The sequence below is a fragment of the Salvelinus fontinalis genome, chromosome 28 (genome assembly GCF_029448725.1).
Source record: "Salvelinus fontinalis isolate EN_2023a chromosome 28, ASM2944872v1, whole genome shotgun sequence".
Classification (NCBI taxonomy): domain Eukaryota; kingdom Metazoa; phylum Chordata; class Actinopteri; order Salmoniformes; family Salmonidae; genus Salvelinus; species Salvelinus fontinalis.
Window position 1 is genome coordinate 43,059,980 of NC_074692.1, and position 26,586 is coordinate 43,086,565.

General features: G+C 44.4%; 1 protein-coding gene across 1 annotated transcript in view; it reads left to right on the forward strand.

Moving 5' to 3' along the window:
- The first annotated feature begins 230 nt into the window (after window positions 1-230).
- LOC129825786 (dedicator of cytokinesis protein 8-like) overlaps window positions 231-26,586 on the forward strand; it is a 111,267-nt gene continuing 84,911 nt past the window's right edge. The window contains exons 1-5 of the mRNA XM_055885928.1: window positions 231-389; window positions 13,340-13,454; window positions 22,208-22,383; window positions 22,843-22,914; window positions 25,017-25,125. Of these exons, the coding sequence (XP_055741903.1) occupies window positions 337-389; window positions 13,340-13,454; window positions 22,208-22,383; window positions 22,843-22,914; window positions 25,017-25,125 (525 nt within the window). The 5' untranslated portion in view covers window positions 231-336. The remainder of the gene's footprint in view (window positions 390-13,339; window positions 13,455-22,207; window positions 22,384-22,842; window positions 22,915-25,016; window positions 25,126-26,586) is intronic.

Sequence of the window (26,586 nt, forward strand, 5' to 3'; positions counted from 1 at the left end):
GTGTGTGTGTGTGTGTGTGTTTGTGTGTGTGTGTGTGTGTGTGTGTGTGTGTGTGTGTGTGTGTGTGTGTGTGTGTGTGTGTGTGTGTGTGTGTGTGTGTGTGTGTGTGTGTGCGTGTGAGTGTGAGAGTGTGTGTGTGTGTGATCCCCTCCCACTCCGCAGCCGGTGTCTGGCTGGTTGGGATGGGGAAGGTTTCAAATGCGGAAGTTTCCACCCAGAACGCTGCCACAACGAAGATGAGGCTTGTGATGACATTTGTGCTAGCAGCGCGGTAGGAGAAGTTACCACTCCGCAGGGAAACTGTAGCTACCACCGCAGAACTGGAGTAAACTGCTCATGTCGTCTTTGGCGAGCGCGGAGCGACGGGCGTTCGCTCTGAAAATTAACAGGTAATGTTCGTCTCTCTCACACACCTTTACGACTTTTCATGATCAGGTTTGTGAACTCATAGTTCTCATAGGCTAATGATTTGAGCTGTTGTTACGTCAGGGAAAGGCGAGTGGATTCCTATACACGCAGCTACATGCGGGCAATTCATATAACGGAATTACTCTGAGACCTAGATTTTTCTCTCTCAAATGTACACCAAACCAAAACTATTGATTTCAAAGTTTAACAAACCATAGAACTCTATGCACAAGGAATAATTTTAACAATTTCAACAGATAAAAAAAATACATTTACAGTAGGAACTGTGCAGATGCAAACTTGTATCTGCACAGTTCCTACTGTATTTATTTTTATTTTTTACAGTAGCCCTAGGCTAAATGTTTTTTTTTTTTTTTAATTATTTATTATTTGAATTCTTCAAAGTTGTCATTGTGCTGTATGGTTTGTTAAACTTTGAAATCAGTGGTTTTTGTTCGGCATACATTTTAAATCAGAGACTCAGCATATTTCCATTACCGAAGAATTGCCCATGTTGGGACTGTAGGGTACTCTATCATGGGTGGGTTGAATTCCTTGAGTTAAATTATGATATTTGCTTTAATAACTCCATAGTTATTTCTTATGAGTAAGGAAATTAAACATAGATTTATTTAATTCAATTACCTATCACACATTTAGTTCTAACATCTTTAAAGGAGTGGACTAATATTCATAAAACAAATCCTATTCTACCTATATTAGAGCCTACCTATATTTCCCCCAAAAGACCAATGAACAAGAACACGTTTTCAGTCTACCGTTAGACCTACTTACTTCACAAAGAGCTTATTGAGCTGACGCAAACATGCTTTTGCATATACAGTGTATGTGAACACCCCTTCAAATTAGATGATTCTGTGCTTTCAACTTTGTGGCAACAGTTTGGGGAAGGTCCATTCCTGTTTCAACATGATAATGCCCCCAAATGCACAAATCGAGGTCCATACAGAAATGGTTTGTTGAGATCGGTGTGGAAGAACTTGACTGGCCTGCACAGAGCCCTGACCTCAACCCCATCGAACACCTTTGGGATGAATTGGAGTGCTGACTGGGATAATCGCCCAACATCAGTGCCTGACCACACTCATGCTCTTGTGGCTAAATGGAAGAGGGTCCCCACAGTAATGTTCCAACATCTAGTGAAAAGCCTTCCCAGAAGAGTGGAGGCTGTTATAGCAGAAAAGGGGGACCAACTCCATATTAATGCAGTGTATTAGCAATATAGTGTATTAGCATTGCATAATATGCTATACAATGTGGGAAATTGTAAGAAGCTACTGGGGGGGATGACCAATTCCATATCAGTGCCCATGATTTTGGAATGAGATGTTCGACATGCAGGTGTCCACATACTTTTGGTCATGTAGTGTATTTTTGTTGCCTTCATTTCCCAATCATTGGGTTGCCTAAACAGCAGACTGAAAAGAAGTCACTGTAAAAAAGACTAAATAGTCTCTACAAAGCAGAATGTTATGATATTTACACTTTACCAGTTTTACATGCTGTTGGTCTATTTGGCAGTAGGAGGTGGAGATAGGGTATCCACAGGAAAGGGTTGTTTACCTGACTTTTTGTGGCTCCTGTAGGTTCTGTCGCTTGTATTTGTATGGAAAGGCATTGCACGTGATACACAATATGTAAACAATAGTGGACTATAATCGAATGTGGTCTACCGATGCACGTTTCCTCAGCAATCAGCTGGAAGTGTTTTCTGTTTGGTTAGGCTCAGCCATATTGTGCAAGTGTTTGTCACGTGTGAATTGCATCAGTATTTAAAATAAAGAACGCAAATACAAACAATATACGGACCAGCATACTGTCGGTCGGGTTGATAACACTAATCTGTGAATATTTTGTCACAAATTCCTACCTGCAGAAGGACCAACCAGCATTCTGGCTTGTAGAGGTTGTGAGAGGAAACTTTCCTGATCCAAACGCTAAGTTCTGCCTGACGTAGAATTCTCTGCAATTCCTACGTCAGCCTACTCTTCAGCCTACTCATTGTATGTTTCTATATCTGTCAGGGCTCTACAGTGCCACCATTTTACTCGCAGAAATACTTTACTGTGCGCCCTGGAATTTTAATTTAGGAGCAGCAGTGCGCCTAGAAAAATAAAAGATTCTAGCTTTATTACCTCATATTTTTCATTGTGTTCCAAAATGTATTTGTGTGTGCCTACATCTTTCAACTCAGGCGCACACGTGCTCCTTCTAAACCAAAGGTCCGCGTAGAGCCCTGTGTGGTGTGCTGTGTTTGATCCTTTCTCCTCTGCATGTTGTGTACATTGCCTTCGGAAAGTATTCACAACCCCTGACTTTTTCCACATTTTGTTGTGTGAGAGTCTGAATTTTAAATTATGATTTTTTTTTTGTCACTGGCCTATATACAATACTCCATGATGTCAAATTGCAATTATGTTTTTCGGAATTTGCACAAATTAATACAAAATGAAAAGCTGAAATGTATTTAGTCAATAAGTATTCAACCCCTTTGTTATGGCAAACTAAATTAGTTCAGGAGTAAAAATACGCTTCACTAGTCACATAAGTTGCATGGACGCACTCTGTGTGCAATAAGAGTTTAACATGATTTTTGAATGACTACCTCATTTCTGTACCCAACACATACAATTATCTGTAAAGTCCCTCAGTCAAGCTGTGAATTTCAAACACAGATTAAACAACAAAGACCAGAGAGGTTTTCCAATGCTTTGCAAAAAGGGCACCTATTAGTAGATTGGGGGAAAAAAAATAAGCAAACAATGAATATCCCTTTGAGCATGGCAAAGTTATTAATTACACTTTGGAGGGTGTATCAATACACCCAGTCACTACAAAGATACAGGTGTCCTTCCTAAAAGTTGCTGGAGTTGAAGGAAACTGCTCAGGGATTTCACCATGAGGCCTATGGTAACTTTAAAACAGTTAGTGGTTGTGATAGAACTGAGGATGGATCAACGACATAGTTACTCCACAATACTAACCTAATTGACAGAGTGAAAAGGAAGCCTGAACAGAAAAAAAAAATATTTCAAAACATAGAATTCACTTTTAGTCCTGAATACGAAGTGTTATGTTTGAGGAAAATACAACACATTACTGAGTATCACTCTCCATATTTTCAAGCATAGTGGTGGCTACATCATGGTATGGGTATGCTTGTTATCGTTAGACTGGGGAGTTTTTCAGGATAAAAAAAAAATGATATGGAGCTAAGCACAGGCAAAATCCTAGAGGAAAACCTGGTTCAGTCTGCTTTCCAACAGACACTGGGAGATGGCTAAATCTACACTGGAGTTGCTTACCAAGAAGACAGTGAATGTTCCTGAGTGGCCTGGCTACAGTTTTGACTTAAATCAACTTGGAAATCCATGGCAGGACCTGGAAATGGTTGTCTAGCAATGATTAACAAATAATTTGACAGCGCTTGAAGAATTCTGAAAAGAATAATGGTCAAATGTTGCACAATCCAGTTGTGGAAAGCTCTTAGAGACTTACCCAGAAAGACTCAACTGTAATTGCTGCCAAAAAGTGATTCTAACATGTATTGACTCAGGGGGCTGAATAGTTATCTAGTCAAGATATATCATAATTGTTACAAATGTTAACATTTTTCTTCAACTTTTACATTTCGAAGTATTGTGTAAATCGTTAACAATTAAATCCATTTTAATCCCACTTTAAACACAAGAAAATGTGGAAAAAGTCAAGGGGTGTGAACTTTGAAGGCACTGCATATATAGCCCATCTAGCAGCCCAGTCAGAGGTTATACATGAGGGATGTGGTTATTGTTCCTCCTCCTCCTACACACCGACCAGGTGGAGAGGAAGTAGTCTACATGAGACCATTGTCTGTCATGACTTTAGTCCACTGATACAACAAATGTTTCTCTCTCATGACCGTATAGACATCTTTAGCTTTACACTATAGACATGAGTTGTAACTTTTGAGCTGTTACAATGGTTATGAAAGCCCTTGTATTGAGAGACCCACACCTTGTTCTTGCTCTTTCGGGAACACTTTGTGGCATTCTAAAATGTATAGTATCCTAGCCCCAGCTATAAGCTACATTACACATTTATAATTGTGTGTCCTGTTTAAGTTAGGTCAGTCCCACCCTACCTGTAGTTAATTAACGAGACAGGCCGTATAGTTGACAGTTTGATTGAAGTGGAGAAGATGGGGCAGAGTCTCTTGTGTAATAGGGCCGGGACTATACCAGTATCGTGATACTCATTAGTATCGTGGCAAGGAAACAAAACACCAAGCAGATTTGACTTCTTTAGGAAAACAGCCCTAATGTTAGAAACAAACATCATTATGTTGTCATCGAGTCAAATGTATTTATTTTCCAAGCTTTAGCACACCATATTTTATATACAGCAGGTTATTAAAGGACCAAAGAGTTGTTTGCTTTGTTTTCATTGGATAAAATATTGCGATCCTGGTGTTACGAATCCCTTTGGCCTGACAGTCTGGGGGGGGATGGTAATGGAACCCGTAACACAACTCACAAATGATAAGTGAAAACGTAACAGTGAGAACAAATAACCACGACAACTTAAATCTACCGTCAAACTCAGGGTTTATTAGTAAACACACGGAAAAGGGGCTGAGCTGGACCCAAGGAAAGAAATAAGCATCCAAAAACATCCCTAAGCTAGACTAGCCAACTTCAATACAGCTAACTAACTAACCAAAAATACAGTGGGTGGTCCGCCCAGTTCTAACTAGTGTATTTAACAAAGTTTACCTACGGGTAGTGTATGCCCATGGCCTATCAAACAAACACTACAACACCATAACAAAACCAATACTCACAGGTGGTGACAAAGTGACATGTATCCTAAACTACACAAGCGATCTACAAACATATGGCTTTTACAGAGAGATTGCTACACAAAGAGATCGAGCTCCAGAGAAAACAACTAACAGGGTTTTTAAACTAAGGGAAAGGGACTATGATTGGGTAGGAGAAAAGGAGCAGGTGTCTTCTGATTAGCGACTGATTGGGGAATGATGATTGTCACCTGTGAGTAGGGGAGAAGGAGAGAAAGAAATACACATAGAATACTTGTATCCGTAACACCTGGTATCGTCACCTACTGTGAAACAGGGCTGAGGTCAGTTGCTGAAAGGGAGAGCATCTTCAGTTGCGTCTTGAATCCACTGCTGAGGCAGCTAATGGGCTCGGTCTCCACAGCCTATACTGTCCACATGGGTTTTTGTTGCTGACCGTAGGACTGGCTGCTCACCAAGCTGTGAAAGGTTAGGATCGTGCATGTGCGTGGTTCACTTCCAGCAACAGTGATTACTCACTGAATTTGACACAGTTCTGTTGTTGTGGTGATGAAAAGCTATTGTTTACATTCTTGACTGACAATTTATCATCCATTTGTATTCTTCAAAATGTTAACAAACGGGTCTCAATTTCAGTAAGCTTGAATTAAGTAGGCAGGCAGTTTGGAAATGTACAACAGATTCAGTCCTCCCCTTTGGCTCTTCACTGTTTCTCACACGTAAGCAGTTCTAAGCACAGATCAGGACATTCTTCTTTCTCTATCAAGATGAAATTAGAAGGGAATTCTACTATGACACAGACAGCATTTGGTTCACTTCTCTTTTCATTTCATGACAGTGTTAAAAGAGGAAATACTTGTTTCTTACACCAGATAAAGGAGGAGGAATTAAAGAGAAGTGCAAATATTTTCTCTCTAGAAAACAAATCCCTACTGTAAATGTTGTGCTCTTTATTGAAGCTAATTGATTAATCAATTAAAATGTCAACTTCACATATAAACAGTGTTCTTAGTTCGACACCAGATGTTGTCAGTTAAACTGGGCATTTCCACGATAATGGAATTACGCTAAGACTTTTCACTTTAGAATGTATGTCAAACAAAAAACACTGATTTGAAAGTTTAACAAACCATACAACTCTATGCAAAGAACTACTTTGAACAATTTACACAGAACATTTTACAAACACATTTACTGTAAGAACTTTGCAGATGCAAAGTTTGTTAACAGAAGTAGGGTCAAATCTTCCTTAGTTTTTTATGTGACCACGTTTTTCACAAAGTCTACTCAGAGTTAAGAGTCGAAGATGTCTGCTGAAAGAATGGGGTGTCAGCTATAACATGATACCTTGAGCTTCAGTTTGGACTACAGCAGGTGGGAGTGGATTTACGTCCAGTAACGTAATTTCATCATGGGTCCCTGATCTGTACTATTCAAAAATGCATAATTATGAATGCCATTCTCTTCATGGTGATGTTTCCTAAATAGGTACACTAAGGTAGAAATATGCTATATCCTCCTTTTTCATATTTGGATATTATTCTACACACAGGCTATTATTGTAATGAGCTCTGCCCCCAAACAAGACCATATTTGGTTGGTCCGGACCAGACCAAAACTGAACCAATCAGACGTCCATGTTTCACAAGTTTGGACAGCACAGTACAGGACATTAAAGCACAGTACAGTACAGCAGAGTATAGTAGAATGCAATACATTATACTGTACTCTACTTTGCTCTACTGACTGACCAAATTTCAACTACTTTTCGATGTCCGGTGTCGGTCGGTGCTCAGTGGGTGAGGATGCTTGTTACAGTAAATGGAAAGATGGTAGGTGTCAGTAAGAGCCGGGAGAGGTGACATTAACTGAGAGAGAGAGAAAAGCAGCTATGAACTGAACATAACAGTATGTCAGTGGAAGAGAGGACAGTAGTACTGAACATAACAGTATGTCAGTAGAAGAGAGGACAGTAGTACTGAACATAACAGTATAATCCTGCACAGCAAATTAAGTTGAGGAAGCTACTTTAGACTATTGAGATGCAGCCAAAGGACTCACTCCAAAGGACTCACTCCAAAGGACTCACTCCAAAGGACTCACTCCAAAGGACTCACTCCAAAGGAATCACTCCTTAGGACTCACTCCAAAGGAATCACTCCAAAGGAATGACTCAATAGTAATAATGGCATGTTGGTGGTTGTAACACTGATTCATGACTATGGCCCATTGGCTGAATTATAGGTTTAGTTATCTGATGGCCCTGACAGCGTGAGCGTAGATGTGAGTGATAGTAGACTACAGCGAGGAATGTTACAGAACGATCTAGAAATGATCTAATACACACTACGCCACTACACAGAAGTGCTGGCCGACCACATTGTTGCCTGACATGGCAAAAATGCATATCTTTCCTGTCAGCACAGCTTACCCTAAGCAAATGACTTCACACTGTCAGTGACAGTATATACAGTATTAGATACTGTATCAAAATAGCAGATCTGATTTGGCATGAGAGTTCACTGTTACATTATTTAATGCCGGATTTCATGAAAAACTAAGAGGGGTGATGCCCTGGCATGCCCACCTTAATTTCCACGCACGCACGCACGCACACACATACACACATGCACACATACATACATACATACATACATACCTCTAGGAGTTAACAGGGTAAATACATTGTCATTTGGGTTCTGTCAAGCAAACCAGATGCTATATTTGACCATTGTTAAGTGGACTATTGTGGAGTGGACATAAATCAAAATTGGGCGATTCGGTTGCGTGGTTACAAAGATGTTGCCAATGTCAACTCCACTTCCTGAAAGAGGGTGTTTCTGGGTGTCTGATCCGCAGCGTTAATAAGACGTTATGGTATAATTAAGCAATAAGGCCCGAGGAGGTGTCAAAGAGTTGTTCTTATGCCCGAAGCAACGCGGAGTGCCTGGACACAGCCCTTAGCCGTGGTATATTGACCATATATCACAAACCCCGAGGTGCCTTATTGCTATTATAAACTGGTTACCAATGTGATTAGAGCAGTAAAAATAAATGTTTTGTCATACCCATGGTATACGGTCTGATATAACACGACTGTCAGCCGATCAGAATTCAGGACTCAAACCACCCAGTTTATAGTAAGGTTTTCGACTAGCTGCCTCACCTGTAATACTGTTGTTGTTGAGTTGGGAACACTTCCTCTTGTCAGCACAAGAGAAGGGAAGTCCTAACATTTTGGGAGCACATCAACAGCCTACCACACTGTCTCCTAATGAGAGGGAATTAAACCATGCTGGATGCTGGGCTGGTTTTCATGGCCTGACTGACTTTGACCTTTCACCTGAATTGTTACTTCAGGAAGTTTGGGACCCCTCTGTTTCTCAATAGAGTTGTGCTGATGCTGGCTTGTCTCACATCATCATGCCAGTGTGTGGGTGTGTGTGTGTGGCAGAAGTTCTGTATGGATTTAGTGAGTGGGTGTGTGTGTGTGGCAGGAGTTGTGTATGGAGTTAGTGTGTGTGTGTGGCAGGAGTTGTGTATGGAGTTAGTGTGTGTGTGTGTGGCAGGAGTTGTGTATGGAGTTAGTGAGTGGGTGTGTGTGTGTGTGGCAGTAGTTGTGTATGGAGTTAGTGTGTGTGTGTGGCAGGAGTTGTGTATGGAGTTAGTGAGTGGGTGTGTGTGTGTGGCAGAAGTTCTGTATGGATTTAGTGAGTGGGTGTGTGTGTGTGGCAGAAGTTCTGTATGGATTTAGTGAGTGGGTGTGTGTGTGTGGCAGGAGTGCGCCACACACACATCATACCACCCTCATGGAGTCTGTTTCTGACCGTTTGAGCAGACACATGCACATTTGTGGCCTGCTGGAGGTCATTTTGCAGGGCGCTGGCAGTGCACCTCCTTGCACAAAGGCGGAGGTAGCGGTCCTGCTGCTGGGTTGTTGCCCTCCTACGGCCTCCTCCACGTCTCCTGATGTACTGGCCTGTCTCCTGGTAGCGTCTCCATGCTCTGGACACTACGCTGACAGACACAGCAAACCTTTTTGCCACAGCTCGCATTGATGTGCCATCCTGGATGAACTGCACTACCTGACCCACTTGTGTGGGTTGTAGACTCCGTCTCATGCTACCACTAGAGTGAGAGCACCGCCAGCATTCAAAAGTGACCAAAACATCAGCCAGGAAGCATAGGAACTGAGAAGTGGTCTGTGGTCACCACCTGCAGAATCACTCCTTTTTTGGGGGTGTCTTGCTAATTGCCTATAATTTCCACCTTTTGTCTATTCCATTTGCACAACAGCATGAACAGGCAGTTAACCCACTGCTCCTAGGCCGTCATTGAAAATAAGAATTTGTTCTTAACTGACTTGCCTAGTTAAATAAAGGTAAAAAAAAAAAAAAAAAAAAAAAAAAAAGTGAAATTTATTGTTAATCAGTGTTGCTTCCTAAGTGGACAGTTTGATTTCACAGAAGTGTGATTGACTTGGAGTTACATTGTGTTGTTTAAGTGTTCCCTTTATTTTTTTGAGCAGTGTATATTGCTAACCCATGGAACATCCAGTCTAGACTCACATTCCTTAGCCATACATAAAGGTGTGGAGCATACCAGAGGTATTCTTGAGTGATTGTATTATGTAACTCTCCTGGCAAACTCTCCACTGGAACGGTGGTGTTATCTGTGTTTTATGCCATGCCTCCTGTAATATGGGTGAACTATCCTTTTACCAGGAGCCCACTCACACACTGCCTAGTCTCATGTGGACACTGAGCGTGTTAGGAGAAGCTACAGCCACATGGCTCTGAAGGTCAGGACCTGGGCGGGACGCAGGCAGTCGAGAGGAGAGCAGTATGCCAATAAACATAGAGCAAAGTTCAACCAGTTACGAGAGCCACAGCCCAGAGCCACACGCACCACACAGTGGTACCAAATTCACACTCCATTCACGAGTTAAGTTGACAAAAATGGTGTGGGTGGAAACCTGTATAAATGGGGCTAGACTGAAATGAAACTACAGACTGCTTTCAGACTGGCAGTTCCTGTTGGCTAGCATCACATGGCAGTCCTGGAGTTAAGATGCCCACATAATTGTGTTGGTTGGGGAAGGGGTGGAGGGGATCTTTAGTGGCAGATCCATCCTAAACAATGGCCACCGTGATTTAATGAACACAGAGAGCAGCAGCACATGGACAGCATGGGGACTGGAGGAGAAGCAGGGACACTGACCCATTTGGCATGAACAGCATGGGGACTGGAGGAGAAGCAGGGACACTGACCCATTTGGCATGAACAGCATGGGGACTGGAGAAGCAGGGACACTGACCCATTTGGCATGAACAGCATGGGGACTGGAGGAGAAGCAGGGACACTGACCCATTTGGCATGAACAGCATGGGGACTGGAGGAGAAGCAGGGACACTGACCCATTTGGCAGTGCCCCTCAAAGACTCCCAACTCCACACAATACAGCCCTGTTGCACCACACACACACACACACACACACACACACACACACACACACACACACACACACACACACACACACACACACACACACACACACACACACACACACTTCGCACAGTTTTGCTACTGAGGGACTTTTCATGCATTTTCTTTGTAGCAGAGTAGGAAAGAAGAATGTTATTGTGTACCCGTTGGTAGGGGACCAATGACATGGTGGATTAATGGGTCTATAACCAGAGTAGTGGAGCATCTCATAGAAAGATGAGATATGATTCAAATTAGGATGCTTGCTCTATTTCTGTCTCTCTTTCTCTCTGTCGGTCGGGCTCTCTGACAGTGGTTTTCTTATTTTCTAAGACACCAAGAGACACACCCCCCCACCTTATCTCTCTCCTTGCACGCGCACACACCAACACACACACTTCTCTCTCTTTATGCGCTCCATTCTACTGTCTGTAAGATTTTCCGCTTGATCCGTTTGCATGGCTGTTGGTTTGGCAGAGTCTTTGTACAGCTCCCATTCGAGTCTTTAAGGGAAAACAAAGGGCTGATCTAGTAGCCAAGGAGTACCAAATGACACATTATTACCCACAAAGACAAGGGTTTTATTAAAGCTGACGGTTCTCTCTCTTCTCCTCTCTCCTTCGTTCTCTCTCTTCTCCTCTTTCCTTCGTCCTTTCTTCCATCCTCTCTCCTTCGTCCTCTCTTCCATCCTCTCTCCTTCGTCCTCTCTTCCATCCTCTCTCCTTCGTCCTCTCTTCCATCCTCTCTCCTTCGTCCTCTCTTCCATCCTCTCTCCTTTGTCCTCCTCTCTCATCCTCCTCCCTCCTCTCTCTCTCCGTCCTCTCTCTCCTTCATCCTCCCTCTCCCTCCTCTCCTTCGTCCACTCTCTCCTTCGTCCTCTCTCTCCCTCCTCTCTCCTTCATCCTCTCTCCCTCCTCTCTCATTCGTCCTCTCTCATCCTCCTCCGTCCACTCTCTCCTTCATCCTCCCTCTCCCTCCTCCCTCCTTCATCCTCTCTCTCATCCTCCTCCGTCCTCTCTCCCTCCGTCCTCTCTCTCCTTCGTCCTCTCTCTCCCTCCTCTCTCCTTCGTCCTCCCTCTCCCTCCTCTCTCCTTCATCCTCTCTCTCATCCTCCTCCATCCTCTCTCCCTCCGTCCTCTCTCTCCTTCGTCCTCTCTCTCCCTCCTCCTTCGTCCTCTCTCTCCCTCCTCCTTCGTCCTCTCTCTCCCGCCCTCTACTTAGTAGTGTGAATGACTCTAGAACAGGGATCATCAACTAGATTCAGGCACAGGACCATTTATTTTTCTTGAGCGGATGGTCGGGAGGGCTGGAACATAATTACAAATAAATTGACCGCAAGAATCCCAAACAGATATAATATTTGACTAAAACATAATCTATTCAAACCTTGTTTACATATGTATATGATCACGTGTCTCTCTATTATGCGTGGGAAACACATTTTTAAAATTAGAATCACTTGGAGCTGATTTCCTGGTGTGTTTTTTAATGTCCAACATATATATATATATTAATATATATATATATATATATATATATATATATATATATATATATATATATATATATATATAAAACCCTTGTCTTTGTGGGTAATAATGTGTCATTTGCTACTCCTTGGCTACTAGATCAGCCCTTTGTTTTCCCTTAAAGACTCGAATGGGAGCTGTACAAAGACTCTGCCATAGTCTCTATATACATTTATTCATATATATATTGGCCATATACCACACCTCCTTGGACCTTATATATAAGCAATAAGGTCCGAGGAGGTGTGGTATATGGCCAATATACAACGGCTAATGGCTGTTCTTAGGCACAACACATCGCGGAGTGCCTGGACACAGCCCTTAGCCGTGGTATATTGGCCATAAATAACAAACCCCAGAGGTGCCTTATTGCTATTATAAACTGTTTACCAACGTAATTAGAGCAGTAAAAATAAATATTTTGTCATACCCGACTGTCAGCCAATCAGCATTCAGCGCTCGAACCACCCAGTTTATAAATATATATAACCTGTGGGTCAAATTCGGTCGCAACGGGTCGCAAGCTGGGGAACCCTGCTCTAGAACCTCTCCCCTCCTTCTTCCACACACGTTGCTTAGTAGTGTGAATGACACTGATATCCAGTAAATGACTTTGATGCAGGATGTTTTTACTCAATCAGTGACCAACATTAACCCTTACCAAAATGTCTGTGTCATTCTGCCCCTCCAAAAGGGAAAGGAAAGGGGGATACCTAGTCAGCTGTACAACTGAATACATTCAACTGAAATGTGTCTTCCACATTTAACCCAACCCCTCTGAATCAGAGAGGTGCGGTGGGCTGCCTTAATCCACATCCACGTATTTGGCGCCCGGGGAACAGTGGGTTAACTGCCTTGCTCAGGGGCAGAACGACAGATTTTTACCTTGTCAGCTCGGAGATTCTAACCACTAGGTTACCAAAAAGATCATGAGATCAACGTTTGTGTGTATGTGTGTGTTTGTGTCACACTCGCCTGAATTGTCTCTGCCGGCTCTCTTATAACTCTCAATATGTCCAATCTTTCTCTCAGCTACCTTTTTATAATATCTGTTTTGTCGTACACCTCGAAGAGTTTCTCCTCTCCTCTGTTTCAGACACTCGTCTGCTGAGATCAGGAGACACTTCGGTGGGAACTATGGGTCCCCCCAGGTCTCCAAGCAACATAGTCGTCACAGCTCCATCGCATCAGTCTCCACTTGCTCCACCGTGGTGAGTTACAGTACTACTGTACAACTAACTAGACCCTTTCATGGGTAGAGGGAAATAGCACTATGGTGTACTATTTAGCTCCCCTTTAGGAGAAGGATTCTGACTGAGACTTTCCCACAGCATGTTTGTGCTGTAGGCCTAATAATGTAATCCTAAAGAGGGATTTTCTCCCATGGACATTCAGTGACTCCTCACTTATTCTCTCTGTCAGTCTGGTCAGTCTGGTCAGTCTGGTCATTCTGGTCAGTCTGGTCAGTCTGGTCAGTCTGGTCTGTCTGGTCTGTCTGTCTGTAAATCCGACCACAACTCTATCCTACTGATTCCTGCTTACAAGCAAAAATTAAAGCAGGAAGCACCAGTGACTCGGTCTATAAAAAAGTGGGCAGATGAGCAGATGCTAAACTACAGGACTGTTTTCTATCACAGACTGGAATATGTTCCAGGATTCTTCCAATGGCATTGAGGAGTACACCCCATCAGTCACTGGCTTTATCAATAAGTGCATCGAGGACGTCGTCCCCACAGTGACTGTACGTACATACCCCAACCAGAAGCCATGGATTACAGGCTACATTCACACTGAGCTAAAGGGTAGAGTTGCCGCTTTCAAGGTGCGGGACTCTAACCCGGAAGCTTATAAGAAATCCTGCTACGCCCTGCGACGAACCATCAAACAGACAAAGTGTCAATACAGGACTAAGATTGAATCATACTACACCGGCTCCGACGCTCGTCTTATGTGGCAGGCCTTGCAAACTATTACAGACTACAAAGGGAAGCACAGCTGCGAGCTGCCCAGTGACACGAGCCTACCAAACGAGCTAAATCACTTCTATGCTCGCTTCGAGGCAAGCACCACTGAGGCATGCATGAGAGCATCAGCTGTTCCGGATGACTGTGTGATCACGCTCTCCGTAGCCAACGTGAGTAAGACCTTTAAACAGGTCTACATTCACAAGGCTGCGGGGCCAGACGTATTACCAGGACTTGTGCTCCGGGCATGTGCTGACCAACTGGCAGGTGTCTTCACTGACATTTTCAACATGTCCCTGATTGAGTCTGTAATACCAACATGTTTCAAGCAGACCACCATAGTCCCTGTGCACAAGAACACAAAGGCAACCTGCCTAAATGACTACAGACCCGTAGCACTCACATCCATAGCCATGAAGTGCTTTAATGGCTCACATCAAGCCAGGCTGGTAATGGCTCACATCAACACCATCTTCCCAGAAACCCTAGACCTACTCCGATTTGCATACCGCCCAAACAGATCCACAGATGATGCAGTCTCTATTGCACTCCACACTGCCCTTTCCCACCTGGACAAAAGGAACACCTATGTGAGAATGCTAATAATTGACTACAGCTCAGCGTTCAACACCATAGTACCCTCAAAGCTCATCACTAAGCTAAGGATCCTGGGACTAAACACCTCCCTCTGCAACTGGATCCTGGACTTCCTGACGGGCGCCCCCAGGTGGTGAGGGTAGGTAGCAACACATTTGCCACGCTGATCCTCAACACTGGAGCCCCCCAAGGGTGCGTGCTCAGTCCCCTCCTGTACTCCCTGTTCACCCACGACTGCATGGCCAAGCACGACTCCAACACCATTAAGTTTGCAGATGACACAACAGTGGTAGGCCTGATCACCGACAACGACGAGACAGCCTATAGGGAGGAGGTCAGAGACCTGGCCGGGTGGTGCCAGAATAACAACCTAACCCTCAACGTAACCAACGCAACCAAGACTAAGGAGATGATTGTGGACTACAGGAAAAGGAGGACCGGGAGCACGCCCCCATTCTCATTGACGGGGCCGTAGTGGAGCAGGTTGAGAGCTTCAATTTCCTTGGTGTCCACATCACCAACAAACTAGAATGGTCCAAACACACCAAGACTGTCGTGAAGAGGGCACGACACTGGAAACTAAAATGATTTGGCATGGGTCCTGAGATCCTCAAAAGGTTCTACAGCTGCAACATCGAGAGCATCCTGACTGGTTGCATCACTGGACCTCCAGGACCTCTACACCAGGCGGTGTCAGAGGAAGCCCCTAAAAATTGTCAAAGACCCCAGCCACCCCAGTCATAGACTGTTCTCTCTACTACCGCATGGCAAGCGGTACCGGAGTGCCAAGTCTAGGACAAAAAGGCTTCTCTTCCCCAAGCCATAAGACTCCTGAACAGTTAATCAAACGGCTACCCAGACTATCTGCATTGTGCCCCCCCCCAACCCCTCTTTTACGCTGCTGCTACTCTCTGTTTATCATATATGCATAGTTACGTTAACTATACATTCGTGTACATACTACCTCAATTGGCCCGACCAACCAGTGCTCCCGCACATTGGCTAACCGGACTATCTGCATTGTGCCCCCCGCCAAACCCCTCTTTTACGCTACTGCTACTCTCTGTTCATCATATATGCATAGTAACTTTAACCATATCTACATGTACATACTACCTCAATCAGCCTGACTAACCGGTGTCTGTATGTAGCCTCGCTGCTTTTATAGCCTCGCTACTGTTATTTTTCACTGTCTTTTTACTGTTGTTTTTATTTCTTTACTTACCTATTGTTCACCTAATACCTTTTTTGCACTATTGGTTAGAGCCTGTAAGTAAGCATTTCACTGTAAGGTCTACACCTGTTGTATTCGGCGCACGTGACAAACTTTGATTTGATCTGTCTGTCTCTCTGTCTTGTTTTAAGTGCACTAATACCTCTCTATATTCATCAGGCTTTAGGCGTCAAGTCTTTGTGTCTCTGACTGTCTGACTCACTGACTCTAGGCTTGAGCCCTTAGATATTTCTCTCGCTGCTGCTAGTCAGCTGACTAGGCCAGAGGAGGGAGAGTTGGCCCATCCCCTAGTTATTATGGTTAATCTTTAGCCTGCTTTGGAAATGGGTCAGGGCCCAGTCTACTGTAGAGGGATGGGACGGCCTGCTTACCTTCCAGCTTATACTGGCAAATCTGTTATATCTGTGGATTTGCGATGCGGGAGAGAGTTTATTTAATACCATAATCGAAATATATTTTCCCATGGTGCACCATCAGTGGAGGAGATCAGTGGAGCTCCAGGCAGATGTGTGGAATGATTATTTGTATGATTCAGCTCTCTATTTGTAGGACTTATAATGATGAGTATTGTTATTAGTAAGTAATTTCCAAAATGATGGATCACGTGTGTGTTTGTGTTATGCTTGTCTGTGTATGCCCACTTTTGGCAGTGTACACTTGCTCGTTTGTATGGTTCTATCTCAAGAAACATAAAAGCTGATTGGAGGAGGCCTTGTTGATGTCACTTCCTGTAGACATGCGTTTTATCTCACTTGAACTTACTGCTGCTCCGTACCTAATCAACCCCTGGTCACTTCCCTTACCTACTTCATGTAGGGACCTAAAACCATTAGATGGGTATTAAGGATGATGGCTCCACGTTGCCCTCTGAAAGGCTAGGACTCAGTTCCACCATATTGCTTTTACCTATCCAATCCTTTTACATCTACCGAGTGTCTTGGGGTGGGGGCTAGAAGTCACTTTGGAGTTGTGTAACAGTGTCTTTGAGTCTTGCAAGAGCTTGTGGTTAACTCTTCTAGAGGAAGAGAGTTGTCAGAAACCAGTAACTGCCAGTAGTCTGTACAGGCTGTAGGTTCTTGTTTCCGGAATCCGCCATTTTGTGAACTTCCCTCTTACATGTTGAGTATTTAGCGGGGTAAGTCTACTTCCAATTCAGTGTACCTGTGTTATATTTCTACTAACAGTCATCTAGAGACCTACACTTTTCTGTTTCAAATGTGTGAAGCATCCAGTGTTGTGAGGTTGGAGGCAGGTAATGTGGTGTTAGACTGCGTATTTGGTACAGACTGTACAGGGCTTCAGCTTGGGGAAGTAGGCTACGGCTTGTTCATTAGGCTGAAATGACACATTGCAGAGTTGGGTAGTATAGCTGTCTTACTGTTAGGGAAAAGCAAGATGTATCCTCAAATATATTTTTGACAAAATACTTAAACACCCCCAGAGTCAAGACAAAACTCAACACACATTTTGTATAAAAATTGATACTTTTTTACACGTATTGTAAAATATAATAACAAAATGCACAAAGTGATTGAAACATGTATTCCAGCATTAAAATTGCTTACTGCTTCAGGAGTAACAGTGTGGTAGTCTAATAGTCTGACTGCTGGTAGGGACAACAGCCTGTTGCTGGCCTGGCGGAGAGCACTACTCCAGAGTGCAGCATACCTGGGAGTTGGGACAGAGGCATGCATACATTGAATGTATTTGTTTCATTTGGCTCCCATGCTAAGGAAGGGAAAGAGAATATATATTATGGAAGGAGATATGCAGCCATGATTCCCAAGTGTTAAAATATCTGCGGTTCACTAAAAGAAGTGAGGGAGAATTAGGGAGAATTAGGATGCTTGTCCAGATTCACTCCTCACACTAAACACAATACAAACTATGAAGTCTTGAACCATCTGGTGAAGACAGCGTTTACAAAACAGATGGTAGCACAACAGTTCACGTTTTCTGGGCATTTTCATTTTAGTCTGTTGCGGTATGTTGCACACTAAAGCAGCCGGATATATGATCAGATATGCTGTTGTCTGCACAGGTTCCACTCTACAGCCCTCCCTGAGAAACAGCTGTGCTGCTCAGCTTTCAAACCATGCCCTCATATAGCCCCCGTATACAGCCCATAGAAATGAATAAAGATACAGATCTGGAAACGTATTTCTATAATGCAGCCTCTCATCTACGATAGTCATTGGATGGCCTTCTGTGGTGATAAAAAATCCTGTTTATTTCTTTGACTCTTATCACAGACTTGATTGGGATAAGGCTGGATGCTGTTGCATTGACTGTGGATATTTCTGTAACTTTATGATGTGATTTAAGGGGAACATGCTCTTCTCTCCAGTTTGTAGAGTGGTGATTTATAGATATTCATCTCTTCTATAGTGTGATCTAAGCTCTTCTGAATTGCTCTCCAGATTATCCTCCATTCAGATCTTTGCTTGAGTTGGCAGATTTCTGAGCCACACTTCACACATTACCTTATAGTAACTACACTACTGTATATGTAACCCCACAGTTACTGCCATAGTGATGTAATTAGAACAGAATTTGGCAAGTTGCCTTTGACTACCATTCAGTTATTGTTTTGTGTGTCTTACAGCTTCCATGTGAAGAGTAATTCCATCGAACACCACAGTAGTTACAGAGTTAGCTACACAGCACAACACCAACTTAACAAAAACTGTTGTGGGTTTTTGTCTGGAATTATGTTACACACGTGATACTTCTCTCTTCTGATCTGCGTTTGTTGGGTCTTTATGTCAATCATATGAGCTGTCATGAGGTGGACTCAGCCACCCCTTAGGAGTTAGAATATGGGGATAGTTGCCCAGGGGTTGCAGAGGGTTATGATGAGGATTTATAGACTAACGTGATAAGAAATAAACCATTAAAAACGTAGATCTAAATCCAAATATAGACTAACATGCAAGCACACAAATATACACACACATGCACATGTACAGTTTAAATGTAAAGTTTCTATGGAAAGTATATGAGCTCAGTCGTCTCGTTCCTTGACAGGTCTGAGGTTGTTGAGAGCAGAGTCGTGATCAAACCTGTCCTCATCCTCCCAGCTCTAAAATGCCTCTCTGCCTCTGTCTCTCTCTGCCTCTGTCTCTCTCTGCCTCTGTCTCTCTCTGCCTCTGTCTCTCTCTGCCTCTCTCTCTCTGTCTCTCTCATTAAAATAACATACAATTGATCAGAAATACAGTGTAGACATTGCTAATGTTGTAAATAACTATTGTAGCTAGTTTATCATACTAAAAGGCTAATTGATCATTAGAAAACCCTTTTGAAATTATGTTAGCACAGCTGAAAACTGTTTTGCTGATTTAAAGAAGCAATACAACTGGCCTTCTTTAGACTAGTTGAGTATCTGGAGCATCAGCATTTGTGGGTTCGATTACAGGCTCAAAATGGCCAAAAACAAAGCACTTTTTTAAATGTTTAATTTTTATTTATTTTTTATCCCCTTTTCTCCCCAATTTTCGTGGTATCCAATCGCTAGTAATTACTATCTTGTCTCATCGCTACAACTCCCGTACGGGCTCGGGAGAGACGAAGGTCGAAAGCCATGCGTCCTCCGAAGCACAACCCAACCAAGCCGCACTGCTTCTTAACACAGCGCGCCTCCAACCCGGAAGCCAGCCGCACCAATGTGTCGGTGGAAACACCGTGCACCCGCCCCCCTCGGTTAGCGCGCACTGCGCCCGGCCCGCCACAGGAGTCGCTGGAGCGCGATGAGACAAGGATATCCCTACCGGCCAAACCCTCCCTACCCGGACAACGCTAAGCCAATTGTGCGTCGCCCCACGGACCTCCCGGTCGCGGCCGAGCCTGGGCGCGAACCCAGAGACTCTGGTGGCGCAGCTAGCACTGCGATGCAGTGATCTAGACCACTGCACCACCCGGGAGGCCCCTTAAAGCACTTTCTTTTGAAACTCCTCAGTCTATTCTTGTTCTGAGAAATGAAGGCTATTCCATGCGAGAAATTGCCAAGAAACTGAAGATCTCATACAACGCTGTATACTACTCCCTGCACAGAACAGCGCAAACTGGCTCTAACCAGAATAGAAAGAGGATTGGGAGGCCCCGGTGCCCAACTGAGCAAGAGGACAAGTACATTAGAGGGTCTAGTTTGAGAAACAGACACCTCACAAGTCCTCAACTGGCAGCGTCATTAAATAGTACCCCCTAAACACCAGTCTCAATGTCAACAGTGAAGAGGTGACCCCGGGATGCTGGCCTTCTAGGCAGAGTTCCTCTGTCCAGTGTCTGTGTTCTTTTGCCCATCTTAATCTTTTCTTTTTATTGGCCAGTCTGAGATATGGCTTTTTCTTTGCAACTCTGCCTAGGCCAGCATCCCGGAGTCTTCTCTTCACTGTTGATGTTGAGACTGGTGAAAGAAATGTGTGTTTTTTGCCAATTTTAACTGCACACTTGTTGTTTGTGAACATTATTATTATATAATGTTGTATGTTTTTCCCCCAACACCACTTTCCATCAATTTTTAAAGCAGACCCTCATGCTAAATTATGTCAAAAGATTTTTTGAAATCAACAAAGCATGAGAAGATTTTGTTTGTTTGCTTGTCAATTAGGGTGTGCAGGGTGAATACGTGGTCTGTCGCACGGTACTTAAAGAGTAAATTTGACATTTGTTCAGTACATTGTTTTCAGTGAGAAAATGTACAAATCTGCTGTTAATGATAATGCAGAGGATTTCCCCAAGGTTTCTGTTGACGCATATCCCATGGTAGTTATTGGGGTCACATTGGGGTGATCAGTCCTTCTATAGAAATATTGGGAAGATGCCGCAGGCCTTTTGGTTGGAGGGTTTGTATTTTGTACTGTAGTTCATTCAAGGTAATTGGAGAATCCAGGGGGTTCTGGTCGTCTTTAATAGTTTCTAAGATTTGTATTTGATCATGTATATGTTTTTGCTGTTTCTTCTTTGTTATAGGGCCAAAGGTATTGGAGAAGTGGTTTACCCACACATCTCCGTTTTGGATAGATAACTCTTTGTGTTGTTTTTTGTTTAGTGTTTTACAATTTCCCCAGAAGGGGTTAGATCTCCCTCTCTACACCTCTCTCTCTATATACCTCCCTCTCTCTCTATGCCTCTCTCTCTCTCTCGCTCTGCCTCTCTCTATGCCTCTCGCTCTCTCTCTCTGCCTCATGCTCTCTCTCTCTCGCTCTCTCTGTATGCCTCTCTCTTCCTGCCTCTCTCTCTCTCTCTCTCTGTTTGTACTTTAAACAATGTGTTGTTAGGTTCTTGGTTTGTTTCCAGGCATTCCTTTCATTGAAGCCAGGGAAAACATATCTGGAATAATCTGACTCTATCAATGACACATTTAGATGCACTACAGTGGTTTATTCATAACCTTAAGAATGCCAACATGTAGTTGCGTGGTAACTTTGTGCCTTAACCGTTTCCTGCCTGTGCCCTCTGCATGAAACTATTTCTCTCTCTATTTTCTCCCTCTACCGCTCTCTGTCACCGTCTCCTTCGCCCCTTCTCTACTTCCTCTCTGATTCAGAGGGGTTGGGTTAAATGCAGAACACATATTTTAGTTGAATGCATTCAATGGTACAACTGACAAGGCATTCCCCTTTCACTTTACATTAAGAACACCTTCCTAATCTTGAGTTGCATCCCCCTTTTGCCGTCAGAACTGCCCCAATTTGTCGGGTCCTGGACTTTACAAGGTGTTGAGTGTTCCACAGGGATGCTGGCCCATGTTGACTCCAATGCTTCCCACAGTTGTCAAGATGGCTGGATGTCCTTTGGGTGGCGGACCATTCTTAATTCACACAGGAAACTGTTGAGCATGAAAAACCCAGCAGCGTTGCAGTTCTTGACACAAACTGGTGCACGTGGAACCTACTACCATACCCCGTTCAAATGCACTTAAATCTTTTGTCTTGCCCATTCACCCTGAATGGCACACATGTTCAATCAGTCTCAATTGTCTCAAGGCTTTAAAATCCTTCTTTAACCTGTCTCCTCCTCTTCATCTGCACTGATTTGAAGTGGATTTAACAAGTGACCTCAATAATGTAATGGAGGAAAAGTTCATGTCTATGTCATGAAAAGAGCAGGTGTTCATAATGTTTTGTGCCCTTGCTGTATATAATAGTATGATGTCTGTCTGTCTCTCCAGCCCCAGTCGTATGACGCGGTGGAGCCCTTGGACCTGGAAGAGTTTCTGATGTCACAGCTACGGAGTGGAGACTCCGCCCTCATGCAGGAGCTTGGAGATTTCCCCGACGACGACCTGGAAGTAGAACTGGTGGAGAAGGAGTGTCGGACCGTACGCCACTCTATACCGGAAGAGGGGTGGGTCGCATGGTCACATGATCAATATAGAATAAATTCAACCATGTTACTAGATTGTTATGCCTATCAGATCCCCACATATCTAGGAGAGAGCAGGGAGCATCTAGAGTTCTGGATTAGACATTGATTTAAGCCTGGCTAGTAGTCCCAGTAACTTTCTCCACTATCAAACTATATCTGTGGCCAGATGACACCCCACCCACTAGTTCCCTAGGTCCAACTTATAATTTAATAGAATAAGTATACCTCAGAAGGCTCTTACAACCCAAGAGGGTGTAAAATAGTGAAAATATTCTGACAGTGGTATCTTATTGTTTTAGGATTGTCACTCACCTTGAACATGTTACAGATAGTGCTGATGGGAATGCAGAATGAGGGATAAAGATAGTGTGTGCATGTAATGAGTGTGTGTGCTTAACCTCCTTCTCATTCCTTCGCTGACCGCCTATATCTCTATAGGGTGGAGTTGGATTCCCATGTCAGGGACTGTGTTCAGAGTTACACCCAGCCCTGGCTGATGGTCAGCAGGAGGTACACTTCCTTTGATCAACTCTTAGACACATTCAGGGGCTGCTTTCTTTCCGAATCTCCTTTCCCTTGTGACTACTGACCTGTAAAATGCTAGATATCTGTACGCTAGTGGTCACTAACCCTGGACTACCTGGAGAGCTACCTGGTGTGCAGCATGACTAAAGGCTGCACACCAAGTGGCTCAGTCTTCAGGAACAGGGTTGATGACCACTGGAGCAGACAACACAGTGGAAACCTATGCAGTGGTTTATACAGTGGAAGCCTGTGCAGTGGTTTCCTTCTCAGATGCAGCACCAAGGCTGTCTGTCTGGTCTGTCTGTCTGTCTACAGAGAGATGTCTGAGAGACAGTGATAGACAGAGGGGTTATCTTCACACATACCACACACTGATTACTTATCACAGCCTAGGCCCACTGTCTACTGCTGGCACACATACACTACCGGTCAAAAGTTTTCGAATACCTACTCATTTAAGGGTTTTTCTTTATTTTTACTATTTTTTACATTGTAGAAAAGTAGTGAAGACATCAAAACTATGAAATAACACATATGGAATCATGTAGTAACCAAAAAAGTGTTAAACAAGTCAAAATATATTTTATATTTGAGATTCTTCAAATAGGCACCCTTTGCCTTGATGACAGCTTTGCACACTCTTGACATTCTCTCAAACAGCTTCACCTGGAATGCTTTTCCAACAGTCTTTTCCTTCACACTGCGTTCCGACTCATCCCAAACCATCTCAATTTGGTTGAGGTCTGGGGGTTGTGGAGGCCAGGTCATCTGATGCAGCACTCCATCACTCTCCTTCTTGGTCAAATAGCCCTTAGCCTGAAGGTGTGTTGGGTCATTGTCCTGTTGAAAAATAAATGATAGTCCCACTGAGCGCAAACCAGATGAGATGGCATATCGCTTCAGAATGCTATGGTAGCCATGCTGGTTAAGTGTGCCTTGAATTCTAAATAAATCACAGACAGTGTCAACAGCAAAGCACCCCCACACCATAACACCTCCTCCTCCATGCTTTACGGTGGGAAATACACATGCGGAGATCATCCGTTCACCCACACCGTGTCTTACAAAGACACAGCGGTTGGAACCAACAATCTTAATTTTCACTCCAGACCAAAGTACACATTTCCATCGGTCTAATGTCCATTGCTCGTGTTTCTTGGCCCAAGCAAGTCTCTTCTTATTATTGGTGTCCTTTAGTAGTGGTTTCTTTGCAGCAAATCAACCATGAAGGCCTGATTCACGCAGTCTCCTCTGAACAGTTGATGTTGAGATGTGTCTGTTACTTGTTCTCTGTGAAGCATTTATTTGGGCAGCAATCTGAGGTGCAGTTAACTCTAATGAACTTGTCCTCTGCAGCAGAGGTAACTCTGGGTCTTCCATTCCTGTGGCGGTCCTCATGAGAGCCAGTTTCATCATAGCGCTTGATGGTTTTTACGACTGCACTTGAAGAAACTTTAAAAGTTCTTGACATTTTCCGTATTGACTGAACTTCATGTCTTAAAGTAATGATGGACTGTCATTTCTCTTTGCTTATTTGAGCTGTTCTTGCCATACTATGGACTTGGTCTTTTACCAATTAGGGCTATCTTCTGCACCCATACCTTGTCACAACACAACTGATTGGCTCAAACGCATTAAGAAGGAAAGAAATTCCACAAATTAACTTTTAAGAAGGCACACCTGTTAATTGAAATGCATTCCAGGTGACTACCTCATGAAGCTGGTTGAGAGAATGCCAAGAGTGTGCAAAACTGTCATTAAGGCAAAGTGTCGCTATTTGAAGAATCTCAAATATAAAATACATTTTGATTTGTTTAACACTTTTTTGGTTACTACATGATTCCATATGTGTTTTTTCATAGTTGTGATGTCTTCACTATTATTCTACAATGTAAAAATATAGAAAAACCCTTGAATGAGTAGGTGTTCCAAAACGTTTGACCGGTAGTGTACACACACACACATTCAGTCTCCTGGTCAGGGTTTTCATCCACATCCTGGGGCTTTGTGTCTATGTGGGGGGTGGAATACTACATCTAATCTGCCCTGATAAGATAAAAAAGCTGTGTGTGTGTGTATGCGCATAGGTGCCAGGGAGATAGTTGGAGTGCATATTCGGAGCGGGCAAGTCTACACAAAACTCTGCAGAAACAGACATTTGAGTCTGACGTCCAGCCAGAGAAACTAGAGACACCGGTAAGCACAATATACACAACAGTGCATACACAACAACAACAAAAAAGGGCATTCCAAAATATATCCGGGTTTGGGTCCGTAAGGAACAGTTTTGTCAGTCCCATTGTTATCAGAGGACCAACGTGTATTCAGAGTGTACTGTAGTAGGACATTCAGGTATCAGATCCAAAGATTACATTACGGAAGGAAATAATCAGAGAAACATAATACCCTGGGTTTTCTATCAGAGAAAGATGACATGCCCAACATGAAACCTGAATACTAGAGTTGTTTCAAGCTACATCTCCTGATTCCTCAGATCGATAGATATAGATTGTCTTTTAGTTTTAGAATCTCTGTACTTGTAAGGAAATTCTAATCAGTGTGCAATGAAAGGAGAGAAAGAAGTAGAGAAAATGAGTGAGAGAACAGAGCGAGGGAACCATAGAAAGTGAGACAGAGGGGGTGGAGGGTGGTGGTTGGGGAGGTGGAGGGGGGGTGGTTGGAGGTGTTGCGGAGCGGTTGGGGAGGTGTTGTGGAGCGGTTGGGGAGGTGTTGGGGAGCGGAGCGGCTGGGGAGGTGGAGGGGGGGTGGTTGGGGAGGTGTTGCGGAGCGGTTGGGGAGGTGTTGGGGAGCGGAGCGGCTGGGGAGCGGAGCGGCTGGGGAGCGGAGCGGCTGGGGAGGTGGAGGGGGGGGGGTTGGGGAGGTGTTGCGGAGCGGTTGGGGAGGTGTTGGGGATGGGAGCGGCTGGGGAGGTGTTGCGGAGCGGTTGGGGAGGTGTTGCGGAGCGGTTGGGGAGGTGTTGGGGAGCGGAGCGGTTGGGGAGGTGTTGGGGAGCGGAGCGGTTGGGGAGGTGTTGCGAAGCGGCTGGGGAGGTGTTGCGGAGCGGCTGGGGAGGTGTTGCGGAGCGGCTGGGGAGGTGTTGCGGAGCGGTTGGGGAGGTGTTGCGGAGCGGCTGGGGAGGTGTTGCGGAGCGGCTGGGGAGGTGTTGCGGAGCGGCTGGGGAGGTGTTGCGGAGCGGCTGGGGAGGTGTTGCGGAGCGGTTGGGGAGGTGTTGCGGAGCGGTTGGGGAGGTGTTGCGGAGCGGAGCGGCTGGGGAGCGGTTGGGGAGCCTGGGGAGGGGGAGCGAGGGGAGGTGTTTGGGAGGGGAAGGGTTTTGGGAGCAGAGCGGTTGGGGAGGTGTTGCGGAGCGGTTGGGGGGGGGAGGGGTTGGGGAGTGGTTGGAGAGGGGAAGGGTTTGGGGAGCGAGGGGAGGTGTTTGGGAGCGGAGGGGTTGGGGAGCGGTTGGAGAGGGGAAGGGTTTGGGGAGCGAGGGGAGGTGTTTGGGAGCGGTTGGGGAGGTGTTGGAGAGGGGAAGGGTTTGGGGAGCATAACACTGAACACAGACGTGTTTTTCCTGTTTCTATTACCTCCATCCTGGCACCGTCTCCCTCATGTCGACCCAGCCTGACCTGCACACAATGAGACGTGAATATTCATGTA